At 50.1% G+C, this 26714-nt stretch overlaps 7 protein-coding genes across 7 annotated transcripts; 3 read left to right on the top strand and 4 right to left on the bottom strand.

Annotated features, from left to right (window-relative positions):
- Window positions 1-3367: 3367 nt before the first annotated feature.
- On the bottom strand, window positions 3368-3853 carry TRAVEDRAFT_78044 (uncharacterized protein; the record flags this gene model as incomplete). The annotated part of the gene is given in 3 exon segments (XM_008044311.1): window positions 3368-3484; window positions 3498-3740; window positions 3800-3853. Coding segments are annotated over 3 exon segments (414 nt in total), but the record flags the coding sequence as incomplete, so codon positions are not given.
- A 175-nt stretch (window positions 3854-4028) lies between these two features.
- On the bottom strand, window positions 4029-4307 carry TRAVEDRAFT_130693 (uncharacterized protein; the record flags this gene model as incomplete). The annotated part of the gene is made up of 1 exon (XM_008044310.1): window positions 4029-4307. A coding segment is annotated over one exon (279 nt), but the record flags the coding sequence as incomplete, so codon positions are not given.
- A 1347-nt stretch (window positions 4308-5654) lies between these two features.
- Window positions 5655-5881, top strand: TRAVEDRAFT_51519 (uncharacterized protein; the record flags this gene model as incomplete). The annotated part of the gene is made up of 2 exons (XM_008043903.1): window positions 5655-5800; window positions 5848-5881. The coding sequence occupies 2 exons, from the start codon at window positions 5655-5657 to the stop codon at window positions 5879-5881; spliced, it is 180 nt and encodes a 59-aa protein (XP_008042094.1).
- Window positions 5882-15410: 9529 nt separating this feature from the next.
- TRAVEDRAFT_131744 (uncharacterized protein) lies at window positions 15411-17144 on the top strand (the record flags this gene model as incomplete). Its single annotated transcript, XM_008044309.1, has 5 exons — window positions 15411-15620; window positions 15691-16280; window positions 16360-16486; window positions 16535-16798; window positions 16860-17144. Coding segments are annotated over 5 exons (1476 nt in total), but the record flags the coding sequence as incomplete, so codon positions are not given.
- Window positions 17145-18171: 1027 nt separating this feature from the next.
- On the top strand, window positions 18172-21285 carry TRAVEDRAFT_173110 (kinesin-domain-containing protein; the record flags this gene model as incomplete). Its single annotated transcript, XM_008044308.1, has 14 exons — window positions 18172-18335; window positions 18384-18474; window positions 18531-18629; window positions 18682-18789; window positions 18845-18948; window positions 19007-19119; window positions 19174-19226; window positions 19274-19372; window positions 19432-19565; window positions 19619-19671; window positions 19729-19982; window positions 20034-20257; window positions 20326-20511; window positions 20719-21285. 14 exons carry the CDS (start codon window positions 18172-18174, stop codon window positions 21029-21031), a joined length of 1995 nt encoding a protein of 664 aa, XP_008042499.1. The 3' UTR covers window positions 21032-21285.
- Window positions 21286-21838: 553 nt separating this feature from the next.
- TRAVEDRAFT_96105 (uncharacterized protein) lies at window positions 21839-22485 on the bottom strand (the record flags this gene model as incomplete). Its single annotated transcript, XM_008044307.1, has 3 exons — window positions 21839-21967; window positions 22032-22245; window positions 22313-22485. Coding segments are annotated over 3 exons (516 nt in total), but the record flags the coding sequence as incomplete, so codon positions are not given.
- Window positions 22486-23170: 685 nt separating this feature from the next.
- On the bottom strand, window positions 23171-26498 carry TRAVEDRAFT_74207 (uncharacterized protein; the record flags this gene model as incomplete). The annotated part of the gene is made up of 9 exons (XM_008044306.1): window positions 23171-23320; window positions 23392-25002; window positions 25054-25423; window positions 25489-25709; window positions 25760-25997; window positions 26052-26122; window positions 26176-26255; window positions 26313-26390; window positions 26450-26498. The coding sequence occupies 9 exons, from the start codon at window positions 26496-26498 to the stop codon at window positions 23171-23173; spliced, it is 2868 nt and encodes a 955-aa protein (XP_008042497.1).
- Between the last annotated feature and the right edge of the window lie 216 nt (window positions 26499-26714).

The following is a 26714-nucleotide window of genomic DNA, read 5'->3' as shown; positions in this document are numbered from 1 at the left end:
CATGCCAAGTTCCTCATATCAGTTGCCCTGCAGTGAGGTTTCAGGGACCACCTCCGTGACAAGGTCCCTGCACGCACACAAGGGTTTAAGGGACACCTGCGTAATAATAAGTCACCTTTATGCACACGTGGGTTTCAGGGACACCCGCATGACAAGTCACCTCAATGCAATTCACTTTTATAAACACATCATAATCTGTTATGAATCATGGTTAAAATCTGTCAATACTCAAGCTAAGCAGGTAAAATGTCTCTCACAGCATAGCTGTTATTGCCATCATGATTTTGTTATTTTCTATCACGAATATCTGGGCTTGAATGTGTTGATCCAGCTGAAGGGTGGCAGTCTACATAATCTCCATCCATATACCACCATACCTGTGCTAAGGGGAGGTGCTGTGATACACAAGGACAGGTCTGCCAATCTACGGACATGTGAAGAGCTACAACAATTTGTGCATAGCACCCACCCTCCCAACATAAGCAACAACTTGGGTGGAGAGGGCCATGACTGGCAGATCTGATTGATGAGGTGGAGGAAGGTGTGGCTTTCAGAAGGCTTCTAAGCCATACTACTGCAATAATGATGGCTGTTCTACCTTGTAGGATCAATTGACAAATATATCAGCAATGTCATTGAATGGAGATTGAAAACTGAATCTAGTGGTATATAATACTTGTGGGTGAGGCAATGATGCCATCAGGTCTGTGCCATTGAGCACTTATTGCTAATTGTGGTATTGATAGAATTTTGTGTGCACATTTGGATTCTCATCTATAGCTTTCTGATGATATACATTTTATGACATATGGACCAGTAGGTACCAGATTATTGTGAAAGTTGTGAAGGGAGCCCAACTGCAATACAATATGTGTACTGTTGGCCCATTTTTTACCATAACATGGGATCAACGTCTATCTTCAGAAAGCTACTTTCAATGTGGATCTGATGGTGGTATAACCATGCCATTATATGCAATATGCAAGTGTTAATCTGCCAACCAGTTCATTTAATGCATTGGTACCAACTATCTTTTGTGATGGTAAGACTAGGCATATAATAGACTGAGCATGAACACTATATGATGTGCATACAATCTGTATTATCAGGACCTAGAAATCTATTTATGGCTTTGTACTCCAATTGATGCCTCCAAATGGAAACCTGTTAGCACACCGATAGCACCATTGTGTGGAGCTCAATTTTCTGAATCTGACAGTATATAACACTTCATATGTTGCTTAGGCATTCATTGATCTAGACCCACTTCAATCCCCTATTAGTGACATTTGTGACCATATGTCACTTATAGCGGTTTGTTTGGCCCATATTTCCCTCAGATGCGCTCACAACAATATACAAACAACCCCATTATATCCTGCTGTTTCATAGCTTTCTGGTGATACCACATTTGTTTCATTTGGTGAACATTGTGTGAGGTTGTTAGACATAAATGCTCGGAGCCACACAGGTCACAGTAGAGTCATGTGACTGTGCCACACGGCATACGCCTGCGTCGGATTTTCGACCCAAGCGTATGCCAGGTGGCAGGATTCAATCTCCGCTCCAATTTGACTAGTATCATTGATAAATGGGCTACAAAAGTGCAGATGGGTGGATTCCTCTGCTATTCCTTTGTCAAATATACATGTGTTATATACCATCAGAAACCTATTTAAGAGCTCTACCTGATGGTGACACTCACAAGTTTTTATCTGATCTCTGTAGTGTTCAAAATCCAAGACCTCCTGCAAACCAGAAGACTAAAACAGGTGTTGAGCCCACATTTCTGCCAATTGTGATGCTATTCACATTGTCTCTTTTCTAATGTGTGTATTCCAATGTGTAAGATAATATTCCAATATAAAGTCATCAATTTAGTCAATGCTTGGCTTTCACAGCAGATAATCAACAAGTTGCAACAGAGTTATACAAAAATACACAACATTGTGTTTTATGAGGTGCTCTGATTACCAATAAATGGTGATTTAAATTCCTGAAGAGCCCCCAGTCTCAGCATGCGTGATCAGTCCCCTGACTCCAGGTGGGCTTGGAAGGCAGCTTGCACTACTCTGACATCCCTTCTGCCCTGTTCATGCTACAATGACAACATGGATGCGGTAATCCAAGTGTTGCTGGCCAATAGAGTGTCTCATGCATCTGCATCATTCACATCTTTAAGAACCTTGTGTGGTGCTGGCCCTTCTATCTTGCATGGTGCTGGTCCCCCTTCTGTCTTGTGAGGCGCTGGTCCTTTGTCTACACCTGCTGGGGGCCCCACTGTGTCAGTCTCTGGAACTATGTCTGCGTCAACATCTGGCCATTTGCAATCACTGTCAAGCTATGAAGATGACCTGCAGGCAGCACTCGAGGTGTCTCTCTCTAACAAGTTCTTGCCATGTTTGATCCTCCGCTGCATGGAGCTAGGACACCCAGGCTGCAACAACAACAACAACAACAACAACAACAACAACAACCATTTGGTGGCACTGGAAGCATCTCTTGGGATGCTCACCAATATTGATCACCTGTCACCCGCACCACCATCTGCAGGTAGACCGTACCTAGATGCCCACGGTCGAGAGATGCTGGCAGGTGTTTGTACATCTATTGCCCATCTACACTCCGAAACCCTGAACAGCCTATTTGATGAAGACCCTGACAACAAGGAAGCCCCTTCCAATGCCAACACCACGCTGCGGGACGTGCCCGTCCTCACCTTCAGCAGCAGTGAGTCTGACTCCCCACAGCATAACCAACCATATCCGCCCTGCATCAACATCAAGCAACTCAATATCAATCTCACTCTCGATGACTCGGAAGACAATGATGTGGTTCCCCCACCCCCACGGGCCCCACTATGATGGCAGGACACATTGCAATGGCAAGTCAAGGTAGAGTGCGTCAATATTGACCTTACTCTGGATGATGAGGATGTCGTACCTGTGTAACTTGTTTGCTCTTTACCTATCCCTTGTTTTGTTATGTATGTTATGTACTGGCAGAAACACATTGTTTTATTGTCTATCTTAATGACATGCAACAGTGTACAATGGTGCGTGACGAGGGCAAATATGTGCACGACAATGTGGTGACATGCATGCACAGTCACACATTGGTTGCGCACAAAGTGGTGTAAGTGCGTATGACAACACAGTAATGAATAATGGGAGGTGTATGAGGGCACGTGCGAGCACACAAATAATGGTCGCACATGAGGGAATAGTGCACAATGAATGTGGTGCGCAAGGAGGGAGAAGCTACAATGAACATGTTGATGTATACAATCACGGTTGGACTATGTAGGTACCCAGGTGCTGGCAAAGCAGAGATCTCAGCAGTATCCTGGAATGCAACCCTCTGCCTCCAGCTTTGCCCATGTCAACTTGTTCTTTTGCAATAACATCTCATCAAGGAAAAACTCATACTTCACCACCCCCATCTCCCGGACAATCATGTGATACCCCCCAAACCAGACATTGGTCTGTTTGGTGCACGATGAGTTGAAAAAACCAGGTGTTGTCGTCCTTGAGGAGCTCTTGAAACAGGTGTGGGTTGCAGTGGAAGGAGCACTCAATATCAGTCTTCTTATGCTTGCACTTCCAGTAGAAGATGTCCACCGTTAGGCCAACATTGAGACGGAGGTGCTTGCCTGCCCGCACAGTGCAGTACTTGAACAGGCTGCAGTTGTTGTAGTACCATACATAGCATGGCATGGAGTTGGGGACCAGATGCTTCTTCTTGATCATGTCCTGCCAAAAGATTAGAATACGGTAAGTGTTAGAGAGGAAGCACATACCACGACTTGGGGAACACTCTCAGTGCCATAGAACATCTCTCGGGACGTGATGATTCCACACCGATGTACTATTAGTTGCTTGTTGTGAGTCTGCCGCCATCTAAACCGTGCCCAGATGCAGCGGTTCCCTTCTGCTGTCTTGTCGGGACAAGGGCCAGGTACCTCGGCCTCAATGTTCATCAACAGTGGCATCCAGGGCAATGGTGTCCGTGGGATGTGCAACTTGTGCCTACTGCAGCCGTGCGTGCAGCATGAATGTTGCCTGGCTTGTTGCCAAGAAGTGCTCCTCAACAGACACATGGGGCTCACAAGTCCGGCAGCCCAGGACATGAGGGACAGAACAACCATCAACCACACAGAAGAGCTCCCAGCTCTGGTGACCCACACACCAGTGGTCTTGAGGTGTCCATAACTCCCGCCAACAGTTGTGAATGCCGCAGCATGGACACCCCATGTTGATGCTGTCTGTTATAATGCAGTGCACATACTCTAGAGACCATTGTAAGTGAATGAGTGCAGCACAGTGTCCAGGGACATATGTGTTACACCGTTGGCATTGTCAAAATGGCAGACACATTTAGTGCACCACTAACCAGTATGCTTCCTCCGGCTGCCCCAACTGCTGAATGTGTCATGTGCGTGCTTGCATCACCGTTGTAAAGCAATCCTTCTGGTGTCCACCATTGGGTACTGCGGGAACCTGCCCTTGATTGGCGCTGTCTAGCAGCAGCGCCAGAATGAGGAGCCTGTTGCAGTGTAATAAATGCAGGATCAATGTGTGTGGATTATCTGGACCCAATTTTCTTACATGTGCAGTGCTTATAAGTGTGTCCAACATGTTTAAGCTCATTGAGTATAAGTTGCTTGGTAGGGGTAGCATCAAGGGAGATAATGATGCCATCAAAGGAAGGGGGAAGACCAAGCATGATTGTGAGGATCTTGCCTTACTCACTGACCAAAATGCCCACACCCTCCATGCTGAATGCCATGCTCCGGAGTCCACACCTCTCCTACCTAGGCTTAAATGGTCTGATGTGGCCTCTTCTTTGCCATCAGAAAGCACCACTTTATTGCCAATTGTGATGCCAGGCCACATGCCTTGTGGAAATCAGTAAGGACCTGCCAAATCTCCATTGGGTTGCAGGATCATATGCATGCCAACTGACCATTGTCAACATACATCATCAGTTCTGCTCTCACCTCCACCATCTGTTACCCCACTCTGGTGTTACGCCCCTCCTACTTGGCTCCTGTACTATATTAGCACCCACTTCCCACCTGCTTCACAAACTTGCATCCCGCCCGCTCCCCATTCAGTTACTGCCTGCCTCCCGCTTGGTTTAATATCTCAACTTCAATGTTGTGATCTGTTTACGTATAATTGGCCCAGTACTATATTGTCCTTTTGAAGTGAGATCCGATGAGCGTGGACACAAGAAAAGCGAGTGAATTCAAAGAGATACGCACTGTACGAGTGAGTACCAAGGGCATCTACTAGTACGTATAGTAAGGTTCAAAGTCCGTTGGGGAAGTCCATAAGGTACGCGACGTACAAGACGCTCATATCACAACAAGTCCCACCTCATCTACATTCATTGCCCCATCTTACCATATATGGCAATGAAGGTATGTCTGCTTCACGCTCCTTCTGTATTCATAGATCTTACCATACAGCAATGAAGGCTTGTTCCCATATTGGTGCTCAGCCTGCTTCAGTGAAACCGCCAACATTGTGGTGGTTTACACTGTATATGCTGGATCAGACACCGCTGCTAGAACCACTACACCAAGAGCCAGGATAAATGAAGAGTCACCTCTTCAGCTACCATGGTGTATATATGCACTTCCAGACGCTATGCTTAGCCACCAGGCTTACACCATCTTCTGCACAGACCTCTTCTTCTTCTTCTTTTTGTACTTTTCTTTGACCACCTCCACACCTCAGCCCATTATCACAACAGTGATCTCTGTGATGCCATCCCAGAGCTTCTTGCAGATCAGGTGAGTGTCTATCTGCAATGTCTATTTGGTTGGTTGATGTCATCAAGCTTCACAAAGCTCAAGTGGTTGCTGGTGTGTTGAGACATTGTGGGAAGGGAATCAGAAGAAATTGTTGTGTAGCTTGTTGTCAGATAGTTTTGTTGCAATAAGACACAGCACTGGAGCTGTCTCATAGCCCAGGCAGTGAATGCTGCAAAGTGTAGTAATGAGCAGAGGGCTATACAGCATATTTGTGTTGAGGCGAGGGGTTTTTGAGTTGTTCCAGGGTGTAGGGAGCCTGCATTGCAAACACATGGGGAGTTCAATAGTGCTTGAGTAGGTTTAAGTACTGTACAATAATTGCAGAATTGATTGAGATGGTGCACGCACTGGCTTGAAGCTGCCACCAGCTTGCCCTCCCCAAAACACGTGTTCTAACATAAAATGGAGAATTTAAATGATATGGTAAGCAAAACGAGGTTCACCATTCCACATCTGGTTGCCAAAGTGTTAGCTACCATAAGGCTCTTATAACCTAGTGCAGTCAGTAGATAAAGTTTGGATCAGCACCCTATTCAACCACATGTAAGACACTGTCAATTGGTGGTGCATTATTGTGCTATATTAGTGGAGGAAATTTCCTGAAGATATGCATGTGGTGTATCTTCAATAGAATCTGCCACACCAAGAATTGAAATTTGATTAGTGGTTGCTTTTTGTTGCATCAATAAAGGGTTAAATCGAATAATGCATATTTGAATCCTCAAAATATAATTAGAAGCACAAATAACTGAGTGTTAGGATAGCTGAATACACTTAGTAGATGAAAGCAGCAGAAAATCAATGCTTGTGAATGATCTGAACTACTTGAAGGATGTTACATAGGCTCATCTCTGCTAAATGTATTTTTACAAATGGCTGTAAAAGGTATATGACAAATCCCAATGTGGGATATAGAGTTGTCCAAGAAGCTGTTATGTTACGATTGATGAGGAACGAAGAAATTGTTTCTTATGGGGTGACCTTCCTGCCGACTCAAGTCATGTACGTGGGAAAAAAATTTAGAACCCAGCTGATCAAAGGTTAGTTTTGAAATAGGCACCACCTACATCCTTTACTTACAAAACTTGGGTTAGGGTCCCCCTTGATTAGCACAGCTTAGGGTTAGCCTTAGGTCAGTTCTAATTACAATCCTTACCACAGGTAAAGCCTCTCCCTGGGCACCTGTGTAACTCTAAGTTGCACAGCACATGTGCCACTTACTGCCCACTATGCATATAGGCTATGCATTGTATCAAAAGAGATCTTTAACAAATGTTATAGTGTAGTTCAAGTACTATACCCTTAGTTTCCTTTTAAAGCAATAATTTGGTAGTAGTATATCTATGCCACATGCCAGTAAAGGAGGCTAGTCAGCTATCACCTAACATAGAGCATGATATCTGTTTTTGTATGTTATCTACCATTGCCAGTCACTGGAGTGATTGATGCATCAATAGGGTGCTAATTAAAGGCATAAATTGGAGTAAAAAGATGTTCAGGTCCAGATAATGTAGTTTCTTCAATGCCCTGCTAGTACTATCTTCTGAGAGTGTTCTGGAATGCTATAACGAAGCTAGGAAGATCAAGTAGTGAGCACAAACACTGAGTAACGTGCATACAATCTGGCATGGACCTTCAGCCACAATTGGTGTTTGGTGCATTAAAGCTTGTGTATTTGATATAAAACCATGATTGTACCACCATTAGATGCACATTAGAAGGCCCTTTCCAATCATATATAAATGTCCTATGTTGTGGTGAGGAATGAGCCAACAGTGTGCAAAATGAGTTGCAGCTGTGGCTGAGAACAAACAAGACCACAGTTGGTGGCAGGGGAACACTGAGCTGCGTTCCCCTGCCACCAACTGTGGTCTTGTTTGGTTCCCAACACAAATGTCTCAATATCTTGGCCCCCAGTTGTACATATGCCACAAAATATGTATCAACAGAGAGCTATGGATGAGCAGAGGCCATATATTTAAAAATGACCTGGATGTAGCCAGTATTGCTATCACTATACACAATACAAAATCCTATTAGTGCCACAATTGTAAAAAAAAGCACCCAAAGCACATGACCTGATGACATCATTACCTCCCCCTAAGTGTCATATACCACCAGACTCAGAATTTCAATCTCTACTCCATGGTACTGTCTATATATTTAGTCATAAAATCTGGAAGGAGCTCAAACTATAATAAATGCAGTATTGCAGCTGATGTGTGGCATTGCACCATATATGGCAATCTGATTGGGCAATGAGGTCACATAATCATGCTTATAGAGTGTGTTCAATGGGGTAATCCATGTTTGAAGCATCAAATGATCATAAAAGTGCCTAAACACATTGTCTTGCTGAATAGTGCCCTGTTGCCCTTCAAATAGAGTGGACACTGAGCATAAAAGAATTACTTCCCAAAACTTCAATGAAATAAATGTATGATAACATGATTTCCATCTAAATAATACAATCAGGCCATTTATTGAAGGCCTATTCAATCAAGGTCTTTGATCACGGTCTGTCTGATCCATTACATGGCATAAAATTAGCTACCAAGATGAATGTCTTAACCTCCTACTTAAAGTTGCCTAGGCTTAAGGGCTAATAATTACAGAAAATCAGCCTCAATAAATGTGTCAATGGCATGACCATTATATAAAATCAATAAAACTACACTCATGGTAGTAATGTGACTCTAGTTACTGATATTGTTTGGATTATAAACTGACCTGCTAATGCTGAGATGATCAAGAAATGCCATAAGAGTCTTCTGCAGAGAATAGAATGAAGTCTGGGTTGAGCCATGTTATAAAATGAGAATATTTGTATCTTGGTGAGAACTGTCAAGTGACACATCTGATTGTTATAGCTGAGTACCCTGGGCAGTTAAGGTAAGGTTGGATCATTGATCTACTTGAATACTGTGACATCATTATACTATACCAGTGGAGGAAATTCCCTGGTTTATTTATGCAGTGCCTTTGATAGCATCTATGTTAGGATGCATCAATTCAAGTGCTATATCAAGTAATGCATATTTTTTGAACACCTTGAAGACAATAAAAAATGCTTAAAACCAAAAATGGGAGTTTGGATGTCTGAATTTTTTAGTGGATGACAGCAGTGGAATTGATACAAGATCAATGCATATGGATGATGTGGATTGTTCAAAGGCTCATATCTACTACATATATCAAAACAGCATCCATAGTTTGCTCTGGGCCAGATCTAAATGCATTATCAATCTGAATTCTTAGCCCAACTATATGAATTATACTAAGATATATGGACCCTCATCAATCGGACCTGCCAGTTATGGCCCTCTCTCTAGCCAAGTTAACCAATAGGGTGCAGCCCTAAACAAAATGATTGCAAACACAGTTGCAATGTAATCTTCTGTATTGTTGTGTTGTCTCTATCACAAAGACAATACTGCTGTACCACATGGGAAACATGCATTGTATCAGTACTGTCATCAGTAAAATAATACAAAGTTCAAAGTAAGAGTAGTACTTTGATGTAATATTCTACTAACAATTCATACTCTCATTAATCAGACCTGCCAGTTATGACCCTCTCGGGTCTCCCCCCAAGTTTATGTGGGCATTATGAAGGTGATGTCCTTGAGGTGCTCTCAAAAATGCACTCAAATCAGCCTAGCTTTGCCTTCAAGGGCTTAACCCTCACTTTTGGTGAAACATTTGTGCTGGGATTGCAGTGTTGTGTCAGAGGCAAGGAGCTAAAATCTAACACCAGTGTGCAGCTTCTTTTGAGTGTTGTTGTATGTTGCTGTATGGGTGATACAAGGATACACAATCAGATATCTGACCTTAGTGACAAGTTTAGAGGTCAAATAATGTATATGTATGTGTACTTGAAGGTTGGTTATTATGATTAATGGAGTAAGTCATAGATTTGTAAATCATCACTATGCTATCAACCCAATCTAGTAAGTTCAAGCCAAAGCTAAGGTTCAGGCATTATTTGTTACTGGATTCTTTTCAGCCTTACTTCATTATGCCACCATGTATTGCTGTGCTCAGCTACAACAGAGCATATCACAGAGTGGTGTTCAGGATATTTGGTGCCAAAAAAACTGTGAAGTTAATCCCAAAAAATATGAGTACCTCTACAATGTCTCACTGTGAACATTGTAAAGGACATCAAACATATACTGTGTTAATGGCAGCTCTCTTGACAATCCTACAATCACCTCACAATATCCTTTTAATAAGCCAGGTTTAAAAGTGTATTAGCGTTCAGAATTCCTTTACTATCTCTTTACAGTTTCCTGCCGAGAATATTTTCAGCTACACCCTGTGTATGGGATGAAACTTGCTAAAGATAATATCCCCTTTACCTATTAGGATCAAGAGGTGACCTCATCTATGAGCACACGGAGTTGTTGGCTCATTTGTTTTGGTGATGATACTGATATATGAAAGCCAATGCATACTTGCATACATTTATGAGAGAGAATGCGATGACCATCCCAAATGCTTGGTGGCTTCTTTAACTAGTGCTTATTCAAGTGTCCAAGCAGGGGCCCGTCTGAAGAAGCAGCGTTGTCCTGCGTCAAGTCAATGGGTCAATGAAAGTCAAACTCATTGACTGACCGCCAACTGACCGGTCATTGACGGGAGTCAATGACCGGTTACGATTGATGAGGAACGAAGAAATCGTTTCTTATGGGGTGAGCTTCCTGCCAACTTGCGTGACGCCAATCCGACCCCGTGGGAAAATTTTACTTACCCATCATTAGCTTTCTGATAGGCGCCACATACAAAATTTTGTAATGTTCACAGGGTTAGGGTTGGATTCCAATAGCACAGCTTAGGGTTAGCCTTAGATCATTTCTAATCACAATTCTTACTGCATGTAAAGCCTCTCCCCAGGCGCTTGTGTAACCCTAGCTTGCACAGCACATGCGGCGCTCACTGCCCACTATGCCTACAGGCTATGTCCCTGAACACATGATATAGTGTAGTTCAAGTACTATACCCATAGTTTCCTTTCAGAGCTATGATATCCTGGCTTGAATTAAAAGGGTACAAATGAAGTATGTCTTGGATGTAAAGTGCAATTTGAAACAAATGAAAACCATAATAGCACCATGCTGTAGAGCTTGTGAAAAGTTCTTGGATAATGGATAACATATGCTATGTGGATGAGAACTGGTGAAATAGTAAATTCATTCAGTATTGTTAGAAGGCTAAAATTGAAGTATTTCCTTGATGAAGAGACCAATTTGATCCTCTTCAATGCCATATTGTAGAGCTTGTGAAGGGCTTCCTGATGATATATAATATGTGCTATATGGATTAGAATTGGTGAAATAGCAAGGGAAATACTGCCAAAAAGCGACTGCTTTTCAAAAATCTTTATAAGTACCACGGGCGCTAGTAGTACGCGCTGGCCTAGCGCGATCTACTAGCGCCCATTGGACTTCACCAAATCACGCTTTTTGCGCTTATATGGCCCACAGGATCCGGCCCTATTAACCTTTCTTTAAAATACATTATGTAGGGTATATATGACCCGGAAAGCACCTCCATTGTGTAGAGCTTGGCCAGCAGAGTCCAATGATATATAGATCAACATTTATTGATAAGCAGATCACTGCAAGAAATCTGATTTGGCACATTTTATACCACTTTGTAGGCCAATACTGCTCCTGTGTTGTTCATAGCCCAGATTATGCCCAGGTATCTATGATGTGTCTACATGACATTACTGTCTTGGTACTGGGATAACTGCAGAAACAATAATGTATATATATTAAAAACTGACAGAGATATGGTCATGATCATGGCCACTTACATCTTAAGTGGCAGTAAAGGTGGCCACATCAAAATGTTTCACAGATATATGGATTCCCCTCATTGATAGATTTCTGCTGATACTAATCTTGTGGCATATGGACCAGTGGGGGCCAAGATATTGAGACATTTGTGTTGGGAACCAAACAAGACCACAGTCTGTGGCAGGGGAACACTGAGCTGCGTTCCCCTGCCACCAAGTATGGTCTTGTTTGTTCCCAGCCACAGCTGCAACTCATTTTGCCCCCTGTTGGCTCATTCCTCACCACAACATAGGATAATCATATGCCATTGGAAAGGTCTTTCTAATGTCGATCTAATGGTGGTACAATCATGGTTTCATTGTGAGTACACACACTTTGATGCACCAAACACTGATTGTGGCTGAAGGTCATTGCCAGAGTGTATGCACAATACCCAGCCTTTATATGCTCACTAATCCATCTATCAAGCTTCATTATTATATTGCAGGACACTTTCATTATATAGGGCAGAAGATAGTGGTAGCAGTGTATTAGATAAACTGCTTAATCTGGACCTGAACATACTTGTACTCCAATTTATGCCTTCAATTGGTACCCTATTGACCTACAAGCCACACCATTGTGTAGAGCTCAATTTTCCGAACCTGACAGTATATAATACTTGACATTATGCCTGGGAAAACACTGACCTAGACCCACATTGATCCCCATTAGTGACAGATTGTGACCCAGAGTCACTTATGGTGGGTTGTTTGGCTTGTAGCACTCCCATATGTGCTCAGTATCCTATACAAACACCCCCATTGCATTCTCCTCATCAACAGCTTTCTGGTGATATATAATAGTGGTATGTTACACCATACACTTGTCTATCAATAAGCACATTATGTTGAGCTGTGGCTGAAAACAAACAAAGCCAAAGCTAGTGGCACGACGACGCGGAATCGCGTCGGCGTGCCATTTGCTTTGGTCTTGTTTGGCTCCAAACAGAGAAGGGTCAATATCTCAGCTTCTGCTTGTCCAAATGGGACATATAATATATCACCAGGAAGCTGTTGACAAGGAGAATCCATCTCTGCAAAGAAATCAAGGATGTGATGACAGTGGAATAAGATGTGGACCAGATGAATTCCTATTAGTGCCACAATTGGTAATAAGTGCTAGTGGCCTGGCATATTCATGAAATGGTCAAGTATTATATACTATTTGGGTTCAAAACATTGATCTCTATTCAATGGTGATGCTATGATACTAGTGTACCTAGAAGTGCACCATGTAGAAGATGTTATACCTCAATATAATACTAGATGCACAACACAAAATCCTATTAGTGCCACCATTGGAAAAAGAGCGCCCAAGGCACATGAACTGATGACATCATTGCCTCACCCTGAAGTGTTATATACCACTCAGTTTAGAATTTTGGTCTCCATTCAATGGTACTATTGATATGTTGAGTCATAGAGCTCATAAGGAACTCAGACTATCATGTGTGCAGTATTGCAGCTGATGTATGCTATTGCACCATGTATGGAAATCTGATCATGTGATGAGATTGCATGATCCTGTTAAGAAAGTGTGTTTTATGGTGTAACCTATGTTTGAAGACATTGAAGAATGATAAAAGTGCCTATAAATATTGTTTTGCTGAATATTGCCCTGTTGCCCTTCAAATGGAGGGGATATTGTAAGCAGTAGAGAACAGCTTCCCATGGAGTTGAGAAATGAATGTTTTTGCAGATTATATCCATCCAATAAACAGGATCAGGCCATTTATTGAGGCCTATTAATGAAGGCCTTGATCAAGGCATGTCTGATCAATGGCAGCTATGAAAGTAGCTACAAAGATGGATGTCTTGCTGACATTTCCTTAAAAATGAAGTAAGTGGTAGGTATGGGTAAACTCTTACTTGGAAGCTGTCTAGGCCTTCAAAGGGGCCAATAATATTAATAAAATCAACCTTAATCAATATGTCAATGTAATGACTGCCAGATAACATCTATAAAACCGCATTTATGGTGATGATATGGCTCCTTTTGCTGATGTGGCTTGGTTTAATGAAATGACCTGTTGATGCTAGAGATGACTGAGAAATGCTTCAAATGTCTTCTGCATAGCTGAATAACCAGGTGTGGAATAAAATGAAGTCAGGGTTAAGCCATGTTATAAAATGAGGATATTTGTATCATGGTGAGAATTTTCAAGTGACAGATCTGATTATTATAGCTGAGCACCCTGGACAGTTCAAGTGAGCTTAAATCACTACTCTACTCAACAACATATGGAACCCTGTGATGATATTGTACTACACAAGTAGAGAAAATTCCCTGATGATATTTATGTTGTATCTCACCATGTTAGGTTGTATCAATTCAAGTGCTATATCAAATAATGCATATTCAAATACTGTGAATATAATAAAAAAAACTTGTAATAAAAATGGGAATACTCTTAGCAGATGAAAGCAGTGGAATTAATGCAAATCCAATGCATGTGGATGATCTGGACTAGTTCAAAGGCTCATATCAACTACATATATCAATACCGTGTCCATGGTTGGATCTGTGCCAGATATACATGCATCATTAATATAAATTTTCAGTCCAACTATATGAACTACACTGAGAAATATGTACCCTCATCAATCAGACCTGCCAGTTATGGCCCTCTCCACCCAAGTCAACACTTATGTCAGCTGATCTAGTTTATGATGGAATTTCCTGATTTGGAAGGATCGCTATGCTACGCCCGCCCTCGTCTTGGAGCAATAAGATGTAATGTTCAGAAGTCTCGTTGGGCTACATAAATCCAGTATGAGCCATTTAATTCCATTCCCCCCTCTCGCTGTCTCTGCTATGCCCCCAAAGAACGATATCTGGAAGCTTTTCGAGGAGCTGAAGGATGTGCACGGAAAGTCAGTCAAGTACCTCACCGACAAATCCCACGCCTGCGCATGGTGCAAGGCATGGCTCGACGAGTGCGTCAGAGTAAGGCACGCCCAAGAGCTTCTAAGAGTTGAGCGGCATGAGCTCAATGAGGCACGCACTACAAATGATCTCAGGCAGGCTTGTGAGTTCGCAAATGTGCCTCTTAGTAGACTAAGGTAGCAAGAAATGAATATCTATTCACAGTGAAAATCCCCGGGCTCGCCTTGTCTGCAGCGACATGGAAGCACAAATCTAATATCGTGGACGACCATTCTGGGGTCATACCAATCTGCGGGAAGCGCGAGACTATGGCCGCTCATGCCAAACACTGTCCATGGCAAGGCCCGCTCGGATCGACTTCGCACTCAGGGTCGGGCTCCTCGGAGGACACCGAAAACGAGCCACCTCCACACTCCGCTCAAACATCGCTCACTCTTCCCGCATTGGCTCCCGGAACCTCTCCAATCACCATCAGGTTCTCATCTCGTGGAATTCCTCTTGCGAACCTAGCGCCGCTTGCGCTGCAGACACTCAGCTCATCTTCGACTACTAGAGCTCCTACCATGGGAATGTCTTTGGCTGGAACACCCGCAAAACGCGCCCGGACACTGCCCAATCTAGCGTACGCTGATTCGCCTCCAGAAGCTCGCTTTCACAACACCAGTAACGCTGCCATCCCGACCCCACCGCTCGAATCCTCGGGCCTTTCCGGAACCTTGCAAGATCTGCTGTGAAGCGCATGTGCATCGTGCCCCTGCCACCAGTGGGACAGTGCTCGCCAACATGACTTCACATCGGACCTTCTCAAGCTGTTTGTGATCTGCAACATACCGTGGAACGCTGTAGATAACCCGCAGATGCGCCTGTTCTTCGAGAAGTGGCTCCCTGGCGCCGAGCTTCCCGAGAGGCGGAAGCTTTCCGGGAAGTATCTCAATGATGCTGTCGTATCAGCACGAGCGAAGACACGGTCGATCGTGCACGGGCAGCTTGCAACAGGTGTCAGTGATGGGTGGAAGAACATAGCTAAGGTCAATGTCGTTACCTCAATGATGTCCGTCAAGCGGGAGGTAAGCAGCTCCCTGGTACCATGCAGGGGAGGCAGAAGCTGACATTCAAATTGTACTGCGATCGGAATAGCCGCACCTTGTACAAACACACGACATGACGGGCCTCCCAAAGACGGGCGAGCAGCACGCCGAAATCATCGAGGAAGACATCATCCTGATGCGCAGAGAGTTCGACGTGCACCCGATAGGATGGGTCACAGACGATGGACCGGATGGGAAAGGCGCACGAAATCTGCTGCGCAAGCGTATGCCATGGCTGATAACTCTCGTCTGCTGGGCCCATCAGTCAAGCCTCTTGGCCGGCGACTTCCTGTCCTTCCCGGAGTACAAGGAAACTGTCAGTGAAGCACTCGACATCGTGCGCTGGTTCAATAACCACGGCTCCGCCCTCGACCTATTCAACAAAGAACAGCTGCTTACCTATCCGGATCGCACTCGTGCTCTCGCGCTCATCCTCCCGGCTGTCACACGGTGGACCACTCACTTCCAATGCTCATCCCGCCTTCTTCTCCTCGCGCGCGCCTTCAAGCTGTGCATTGCCCGCAACAAGGATTGTCTGCTCGAGATAGGAGAGAAGAGTCAAACGGCGAATGCAAAGGAGACGTCCAGGAGGGTGATTGCCTCCATCGAGGACCCTTCCTTTTGGACACGCCTTGACAGGTAAGGTTTGCGCCCGCCGCCAGTTTTATTCACACACGTTTTGTGCTTCCATTCTCATCGGACTTCTTCCTATTTGTAGAGTCGAAGCATACCTCAAGCCCCTCGCAATTGCGACGAACATTCTGCAAGCTTCGCACACCCGCCTGGATCATGCCCTTTTGGCACTCGCCAATCTCTTCCGGATCTACAGCCATGGCGATACCGAAGTCGCTGTTCGGGAGCGGATGCTCTCGCGTCTGGAGCTGCGGTGGAAGAAAGGCGCAGGTAAAGATCAAGCTCTGTTTATTCTTGCCGCCTTCTTCAACCCGTACATACGGGGCTACTGCTTTGACCGTGAAACACTTCCGCCGAGCGAGCTGTATGAGCTTGCAGAACGCGCGTTCACACGCTTTTACGGCTGCGAACCGGACGCTCGGTTTGCAGAAGCACTGGTTGAATACTCTCAGGCGAAGGCAGAGTTCACGGACGAAAAAATGCGCCTGAAACAAGCCGAACAGCGGGCACTCGAGAAGGACACGGTACGTACTAACGTTACTGCAAGTTCAAGCCGAGCACTCAGTGTACATGTGGTCATAACAGGACATTGATATCGTCTCAATATGGGCAGATATTGATCGCTCAAACGACGCATTGGCGGTATGCCCCGGACGGAACGGAGTCGCCAAACTCGCCATTCGCATTCTGTCCGTTGTCGCCAACTCCGCCGGTGTCGAGTGCGCCTTCAGCGACTTTGGCCGGATACACACGAAGGCACGCAATCGCCTCACGACCAAAACCGTCCACGACACGGGCACATTGCGGCTTGCGATTCGCCGTGAGCATGCTGTGGCCGGCCTCTCCACGCGTCGCCTCAAACGGAAGCTGGGTTACGACTACGAGCCTTTGAACGTCCCATTTGGGGACGTATCTGCTTCCATTCCTGATGAAGAAGAGAGCGACGGCGCTGTGGCTGACAACGTGGACGAACTCGTCCGGGCGGCCATTGACTCTTCGGAGCCCGATGACGGGATGGACGACAGCTCTGATGAGACAGATGGTGACGGCGTCCCGGAGCCCGAGATTGCTCCTGTGCCCATCCCCCACGACAACGACGACGCTGGTATACATGGCCCTCTATTCCTCACCCTCGATAACATCAACTCTCTACGTCCATCCGCTTCCGCCCGCACTCGCAAGGCGACCCCAAAGCCCGTGCAAATTCCGCTGAGCAAGCTGTTCTTGTATCCCGCTGCGGCGGCCCCGTCAAACTCTGCTTCTAGTACCCCCTGCCCCGCGATTCCTTCTCCTGCTCGTACCGGAGAACCTCCCGCATCCGCCCCAGGCTCATCCCCCACCATTCACGATGATGCTGACCTCCGTCGTCGCTTCGATCACATCTGGTCCGGTGGTATAAGGACATACAACCGCGAGACTGTGCTTTGTGAGGCTCTCAGCTCCACCGTCTGATGGCTGGCATGCCGGTATGTTGTTCTCTATCAGTACAGTACTTAATCCCGTATCATATAGGTCTTTTTCTTGTTATATTTGGTGTCATTTCACGTTCCGCGCCCGCATACAGTACATATTCCACCGAAACGGGCCTTCCGGCCGAGCCGCTGAATTTCGCTGACTAATACATTTCGGATTTTCGGAACCAACTAATGACGCGTCAATGATTGACTTGATAGAAATCACCATTGACTTGACGTATTGACTGACCGGTCAATGACCCCGTCAGTGACAACGCTGCTGAAGAAGCAGAGCGCGGGGCCGGATACGCGACGCGATCACGTGACTCTGTGCCCACGGTTCAACGGCGCGAGTGGGCGCCTATCTGCACGCTCTCTCCCTCCTCCGCCGCTGCCCCGACTCGCTCGCTCGCTCGTTCCGTCCGTCGTCGCCGGATGCGCTAATGTCGTTCTCGCGCGTGAAGATTGCTGCCCGTCTCCGGCCCCCCATCCCTGGTGAACAGCACGACAATGCCATCCGCGTCCTCCGTCAAGACCGTGAGGGACAGTCCAACTCGGCCATCGTCGTTGACAATCCCCGCGACCCCTCTCAGACGTTCAACTACCCGTGCGTAGCCCCAAACGCTTGGTGTACTCGTCACTTATATCTCTCCAGGTTCTCATCTTGCTATGGCGAGTTCTCGTCACAAGAGGAGATCTTCGAGCGCGACGTCAAGCCCCTCATCGACCTCGCCTTCTCGGGCATGGTGCGTTCTTCGTCTTGTTCACCCGCATCGCTCTAACGCCATGCTCCACCACCTAGACGGTGACCATCTTTGCCTATGGTGTCACTTCCTCCGGCAAGACCCATACCATGCAAGGCAGCGCCGAGCAACCAGGTATCATCCCCCGAGCTGTCCAGGTATGTCATTAATATTGCGCAGTATGATACGTACTTCAACATACCTCCACAGGAAATCTTCAACCGCACCGTCTCCCAACACGTCGGCGCCTCTATTGCAGCTTCGTACATGGAGATTTACAAGGACGAGGTCTACGACCTCCTTGGTGACAGAGAATCCGTAAGCCTCGCCGTACATTCCTCTAGAAGCTAGCATCGCTCACGGCCACTCTTAGGCCGCGAAGCTGCCTGTGCGCGAGAACGAACACGGGAAAGTCTTTGTCGCAAACCTCTCCACCATTCCGCTCGATACGCTGGACGACTTCGAAACCGCCTTCTCGTATGTTCATTGCCACTCATCTCTCGAGTCATGGCTTACTCTTGTTTGTTTCGTTCAGGCAAGCGAATAAGCAGCGCTCCGTTGGCTCCACTAACCTCAACTCTGTCTCCTCCCGCTCTCATGCCATCTTGACCCTCCATGTCACCGTCACCGATCCTTTGCAGAACCGCAGTATGCTCTCACTGCTACTTATCTGACCACACGCCATACTGAACCAATGCGTAGCTCTTTCTGGTAAACTCAACCTTGTTGATCTGGCTGGCTCGGAAAATAACAAGGTACTATATTCATGTCGCATCGCGTTTCAGTCACTGAACTTAGGTAGCTCACCGGCAACGACTCCTCGCGCATGGCCGAGTCCGCCGCGATCAACAAGTCGCTCAGCGTGCTCGGCCAGGTCGTCCACGCCCTCAACCAGGGCGCAGTACGTATCTCTCCCTCTCACGCGCACTCTCCCCTCATCTAATGCGAAAATTTTATCAGAGCCGTATCCCTTACCGCAACTCCAAACTCACGCGCATCCTGCAAGATGCCCTCGGCGGCAATTCCGTCGGCCTCCTCATCTGCAACCTCGCACCCGGCACCAAGTTCCGACAAGATACCCTTAATACGCTGAAGTACGTCCCCGGTCTCTCCTCTCCCCACCCGCCCGCGCTGACGCATACACTAGCTTTGCTGTCCGGACGAAGAACATACAAAACAAACCCCTCGTTAATCAACAAGGTATCCACTCCCCGCCTTCCATACGATTCAGCTCACCGCTTACACTTTTCCCACCAGCCAACGCAACCGCCGGCCCCTCCTCCGTCACCATCCCGCCCCCCGCCGCTCGCTCGATCCCCGCACCCGCACACACCAGCCGCATAGCCGGCCCCCGCCCGTCGCGCGTGCCCCGCATGTCCAACGCCGGCGCCGGCCCCCGCCCCTCACTCGCCTTCTCGAACATCCCGCCCCCAGCCGTCAAGCGCGAGTCGCTGCCCCCGCCCGCCCCAGTCATGCCCGCGCACCTCACCGAAGAGGAGATTAACGCACGCGTACGTTCATACCCACCTGTCACCCGTGTGCAGGATCTAACATTGGCGCAGATTGCGAAGGCTGTGGAACTCGAGGTCGCACGGCGGCTCGAGGAGCGCGAGGAGGCCGCACGGAAAGAGCGCAGCATGAGCGTGCTGCACGAGGAGCACGGCTCGGCGTCCGCTGGCTCACTCCACTCACTCCCGCCCGGCTTGCTCTCGCCTCTACTGAAGAAGCAACGACACAGCGCGGATGACGAGCTCAAACAGCGCCTTGAGGAGCTCGAGAGCAAGTTGTATGTCCCCTTCCTTCTCCTCATACGTTCCTCTGGGTTCGGGCGAATGCTGACACGCGACCGAACAGCGAGCGCGGCGACAAAGACAAGCGCATGTCGGACGTGCTGCTCTCCCCCCTCTCGCGCAAGAAGACCGGGCGCGCCTACGTCGCGCTCGCGCGCGCCCACACGCAGAAGAACAACCTGCAGGTCGCGCTCGAGCTGTACCGCAAGGCGGAGACGTACGTGCCGGACAACGTGAAGCTCAAAGAGAGGTGGATACTCTTCCTTGCGAACGTGTTCGAGTGTATGGTTACGCACGAGGCGCGCCGCTGACGAATGCCACTCCTTTTTCTTTTACGCGTGCCACCCCCCGTGTGTCTGTCCCGCACGCGCACGCTTCGTGCTCCCCGTCACTGCCCGGCGATGTGACGACGGGTGCGGACTTGCGTGAACGTACGGACGGGGGCGCGCACGCACAGGATCATCGAGATCGAGTGGGCGATCAAGAACGACCGCCCGTTCGCGCCGTCCCCCAAGAAGCCACGCCGCGGGCCCTCGCGGCGCGCGAAGGGCGGCAGCAGCAAGCACCGGCCCGCCCCCGACGCCGGCTCGGACGACGACGCGCCAGACTCGGGCAAGGAGAACGAGGGGTACGCGGACGCGGAGGACAAGGAGGAGGGCGGCTCCGCGAAGCGCAGGCGGCGGCACGTCAAGTCCGAGGAGAGGGAGCGGGAGCCGGGCACGCCGCCGAAGCGGCGGCGGCTCGTGAAGTTCGAGGATGCATATGCGTAGGCGCAGTCGCATTGCGCGATTTTTGCGGGGACAGAGAGGAGTGGGAGGGGTTCTTGCGAGCCACGGGGGCGAGGCCCGCGCCGGCGGTGGCGATGGCGCGCCGGGTGGGTGGGTGCGGGTGCCAGGGTGGGGGAGTATGTACGCTAGCTTACCTGATTGCCTTCTCTTCGCTTCGGTGTGTGCCCGTTGGCTTCTAGGCGTTCTGTTCGTGTACGTGACGGTCCGTGTTTGTGTTTATACGTGGTGTGGATGGTATACAAGCAACTGTGATTCGGAACCTGGGTGGGAAACGCGAGAAGGGGGAGAGCCTGAGAGGGAAGGAAGGAAAGACTAGCGATACAACACCGGCTCGGTTCGAAGCGTCCGTAAGAGTCCAGAAGGGGGAAGGGGAGGCCGGTAGGAGGATAGCGTACAGAGCGTCCCGTGCGAAGGAGAAAGGCGATATTGATACAAGGAAGAGAGGTAACTGGCTACAAAGTTGGAGACGTGGGGGCAATGTTGGTGAATGGGGCACGCCCAAAATACATGGGGAACGGGTATGAGGAGCATGTATGAAGAAGCAGACACGCATGGGGAAGACGAAGGTTCGTAGAACGCATTGCCTTCTCCGAGCGGGGATTAGCCGCTGTGACGCCCCGAACGGCTGCCCTTTGCGGGATCGGATGCGCCTTGCGAATAGCGCGCCGTCGAGGAAATGTTGGGTAACGGCGCGCCCAGCGGCGGAAAACTCTGGACACGCGGGAGGAGGGGCGGGCCCAGCTGTAGGCGCGAGGGTCCTGCGGTCGGATTATGCGTACTTGGGCCTACGATGAACTCGGGGAACGGAATGTTCATGAAGACGATGCCGACGAGCAGCGCCCGCGTGGTGCTGGTGGGATAGAGCAGGAGCCCTCCGGGCGATGATGGCTGGTTAATGCTCCACGGGGCGATCGCGACCTGCGCGTCGGAGGCAATAAGTTCAGCGCAGCGCACGACGGGCAGACGGTGCGGAGCGACTCACGATACCTTCCTCGAGCAGCTGGCGCGCGAGCGCCTCGAATAGCGTATGGTTCTCGCGCGTCTGTGCAGCGTCGCCCATGCGGTCGGGCATGATCATGCAGCGCGAGAGCGCCCCAGGCTGAAGCTGGGCAAGCCACGCGTGCACCTCACGCAAGAGCCCGCCGCGCCGGACGAGCTGCAGATGAAACTGCTTCGGCCAGTGTTCCTGCTGGCTACTTGTGCAGAGGCGGACGCGTCAGTTAGTTGAGGGCAGAGCGTAGGAGCGCGCGGGGGAGGACCTACTTATCGTTCTCGGTCTCCGCGGCAGTGACGCTGATCTCGCGCGGCTGGGGTGGTAAGTGCGACGAGGGCGAGGACGCGGGGAGAACGAACGTGCCGCGCCACGGCTGCGATTGGGGCACCTGTTCGTCCGGCGGCGGAACAAGAGTCTCGAGATGTGTGGGCAAACGGAACATTGGCGGTGCCGGCGGTGAGTGTTCTGGCCGTGCGGAAGAACCCCGCCGACTTTTATGGGGTGTGTCGCACGCGTACATAAGCTCCCGCACCCGCTACAAGGGCCGTGGCCGCGCGCGCAGAAGTCCGTTTGGGAAGCTTCTGGCTGGGGGCAAGGTCCTCCTGCACGTCGACGCGCGAGGCCACCGTCGTAGCGTGGCCGGCGCGGGGTGTGACGGGGCTTCCGTGGCCGTCTTGGTGGTCGCGTCTCGACGCGGGATTGTCATGGCGAGTTCTGTGGATCGCGCTGGGATGCGTCCTTAAACGCAGGCGTGGCCGCGTCCGCCGTGCGCCTGGCACACTCGCCTCTGCAAACCTGCCGATATGGCCGGGACGGCCACGATGGTGGCCGGAGGCGAGTGTGGACATGTCGGGGATCGTCGCAAGCCTGGTCCGAGCCATCTGTGAATGAGTACTTGTGAGGGCGATTGTCAAGACGACAACACACCTCGCAGCGCGCCGCGCGCCGACTCTGGAAAGCTTGTGCCACGAGGCTCTCGCGCGAGATCACACCGTCACACCCGCACGTTCAAAAACATCATGGTTCGTGGGGCGCGCCCGCGCCTACATACTCCTATGGTACACGCATATAGATCCTAGACATAAATCAGCACAGACGATTGGAAGCCCCATGTCCAAGCGCGAGAATTAGAAGAGCGATAAAACAATAGTCCGATAGCATATGGGACCAGGACTCGAGTGTCCGTTCCCAGTGGTGTTGTCAAGCGAGTCACACCTGAGTACCTGCCCGTAGACGGGGCGCCATGCTGCTTCGTCGACGGCTTCCGGGCGTAGGTGCTGTGTGAGCGGATATCATCTATATAAAACGTCAGTTTCCAGTACGTCAACACCAGCGTCATATGACGGACCTTGCTGTCAACCTCATTCAATGCGTCCATCTGCAACTGGCGCAGCTTCGCCAGGCCCGCCTTGAGGCTCTGAATGCTTGTCTCGTCCTCGGCCTTCGCTGTACGTAACTCCTCTATCTCCTGCTCCGCATCCCGGTTATCGTCCCGCGCAAGCTCAAGGTCCTCCTGCAACTCGGCGGCGTGTTCCTTCGCTTCCTGGAGCTCCCTAGTGAGCTCATCCTTCTCCGTCAAGGCCGACGTCAGCTCCTCTGAGACAGCAGAAAGGCGTCCATTCAGACGATCGGCTTGGGCCTCAAGATCGGCCCCCTTCGTGTGCGCGATCTCCAAGGCCTCTTCGAAGCCCGATCTCTCCGCAGCACGGGCGACAAGCTCGGAAGTGTGCTCTTCCTCCAACGCACTGAGCTGACGACGCGCCTCGTTCTCTGCACACCTGACCTCTGCCAATGTCTTCGTCGCAGACGACAGCCGTGCGGTCTTGTCGGCGAGGTCGGACAGCAGCTTGTTGCAGCGCGCCTCGGTGGAGACTGCATTCGACTCCGCGGCACGACGCGCTGCCTGCTCCGTCTCCAGGCTTTGGTGCAGCTCCGCAGCCGCGGCCGCCGCCTCCTGGAGTTGCGAGCGTAGCGTGTCCACGGTTATCTCGAGCCCAGATACGGATGCCTTCGAGGCGGCCAGGGCGTCAGCCGCGTCCACCTGAGCCGCAGCATGTGAGACCCGCAATTCGTCGATTACGTCTTGGGCCTGCTGCACCTCTGTGCGCGTGCTATCGAGCTGCGACTTGGCGTGGGAGAGCTCGCCGCGAAGCTGCGCGACGGTATCCTGCAAGTTGCCGGAGGTATGCTCGAGGGCAGTGTTCGCAATATGAAGAGCACGCGCTTGGGCTCGTGCGTCCTCGAGGCTACGTTCCAACTCCGCGATTCGTGAAGAAAGGGTCGCATGGGAAGCACCAGCGACGTCCAGTGCGACGTGTGCCTTGGCGAGCTCGCTCTGGGTTGAGGAAAGGGCCACCTGCGTTCGCTGGAGCTCCGCAGTGCGTTCTTCGAGCAATGTGGTAGAGGCCTCCAAAGCCTTTGTGAGAGAGTGGGACTCGGCTTGTGCGGAACCGAGACGATCGTGGACGCTTGAGAGCTCGTTGGTGGCTTTCCTCAGCTTTGCATCGCTCTCGTGATAAACTGTGCGCCATTTGGATGTGTCGATACGAGCAGTGTTAAGCTCTTCAGCGATGGCCCCCGAGTGGACACCCAGATGATGGACTTCGCCTTGAAGATTATCGCATTTCGTCTGAAGACCTGACGCGTTGGCCTGCAGAGTGGTGTTTCGCTCCCGCTCAACAGACAAGGCAGCTTCGGAGGCCTTGGCTGCTGACTCCAACTCCTTACGTCGCGTGCGTTCCCCCGCCAAGGTCTTCTCGAGACCCGCTCGTTGCGACTCCTCGGAAGCGAGAGCTTCATCTCGCGTGCGAACGTCGACCTGCAAAGCCTGTATCCGATCGTCTCGAGAGGCAACGGACGCGCGCAGCTCGTCGCGTTCCGACAAGACACGTTTGTGCTCGTCTCGAAGGGCGTCCAACGCGGCAGACTGAGACTCGAGCTCGCCCTTCAGGAAGTTCACCTGCACGGCAGATGTCAGGCCTCGGCCCGTTTTAGGTTGGAAGAAACTTACCTCTTCCGTGGGCTCATCCCCGCCCTCCTCGTATCCGTCAATCGCCTCTTCAGGCGCAAATTCCTCCTGATCAGCCAGCAACGGCGATGACTGGGGTGTTGCCAGGCCGAGGGCCTGCTGGGGCTCAGGAAAGCGCTCGAACTCCGGGAACGCCGACATGGACGCGTCCTCCATGCTATCGTCGAAGACGAGCTCATCGATGTCATCTTCGCTTCTCTGAGAACCGCCCTCGCTCGGCTCCGGGGTGGGTTGCTTCGATAGGTGAGAGATGAGCGAACCGGATAGGGTGCGGGTGACGCCGGGCATGGCAAGGCGAGAACGTGTGCCGGTCGCCGTACGCCCAGAAGAGGAGAGTAGCGACGGGTTGGTTCTATGAGCACGCTTTGAAGTGAGCTTTCGTGACATCGATGTTAAGAGGGGAAGCGAAATACTTACGGGGGCGGGGTGACCATGCCGGTCGGTGTGCCGACGGTAACGCGGCGATCGTCTGTCGAGGGCTGGTCTTTAAGGCGTGCAAGTTCCTCGCGCAGCACGGCAACTTCCTTCTCGCGATTGGACAGTTCCTCTTGCAGCACCGAGAGTTCTTCTGGGTTGATCGGTTCGAGCTCCTGCGCGTCGTGAAGCCTCTCCAAAGCATCCTGGAGCTCGCTCTCGAGCTGGGCGAACGTAAGACATCGATTGATTTGATGTTGAACATAAACCGCACCTCAGCTTTGGTTTTACGCGTCATTGACTTGCGAGCCTGTCTCTTCCTGGGCCGGACGTCCTCATCGTCCCAACTACTGTCCTCAAACGCGTGCTCGGGCACGGCCGAAGACCTTCGCCTAGCGCGTTTTACACCAGCTCCAGAGAATCGCCTGGTAACGTCCTTCCAGATCTTGTGCTCGAGCCCCGGCGAACAGACAACGCCGGGCCCCATCGACTCACGACGGACCTTGGTGATTCTACACAGTATGATGAGCGGGTGACCTCATACACAACCTTGTGTTTAAACATACGTCTTCTTGGCGTTCGGGGTAAAGGTGATGTTGCCATGAGCGTCCGCCGTGTCTAAGATACCGTCGTCGACCTTCCAGTGCGTCAGCATAAGCCGCGAGACTACCAAACGCGGGAAGAACGCACCAGCCTGTTGACAGTCCGAGATACCCACTGCGCCCACTGGGGGCCCATCTTATCCTTACGCGCGTCCGCCGTCTTGCGCACTGCGAGTGCCCTCGTGAGCCACGATCACTCGCCGAACGTGTCCGAGGAAGCCGTACCGTGTGCCCTAAGCGTTGCCATATGGACCGCATGCTTGCGGTGGTCCTTCTGAATCTCGGAGAGCGCCCCGAGCACGCCTGGTCGCATACGCTTCAGATCTAGTGCTTGGCTGTGGTGCGCGTGCGCATTGACTTACGCTCTGCGTATGTGTACTTCGCCCGCTTGTTCGAGTATCTTGCGACCATCGTTTGGTGGGAGATGGAGGGATGAGTTGGTGGTTTGAGATAGAGATGTGAGTTAGCCACGAGCGGAGCGAAAGGCCTTAGCCCAAGTGGGGGAGCAGACGGTGGCACCGCGCCGCATACGCGCTGCTCCCTCGCGTGGCTAGCCGCTCGCGTATACGTCACTGTCACCATCACATCGTCACTGCTCACGCCAAAGACAGAAAGTATTCCTTGTGT

The sequence above is a fragment of the Trametes versicolor genome (assembly GCF_000271585.1).
Source record: "Trametes versicolor FP-101664 SS1 unplaced genomic scaffold TRAVEscaffold_10, whole genome shotgun sequence".
Lineage (NCBI taxonomy): Eukaryota > Fungi > Basidiomycota > Agaricomycetes > Polyporales > Polyporaceae > Trametes > Trametes versicolor.
This window is presented reverse-complemented; position numbering and strand designations above follow the sequence as displayed.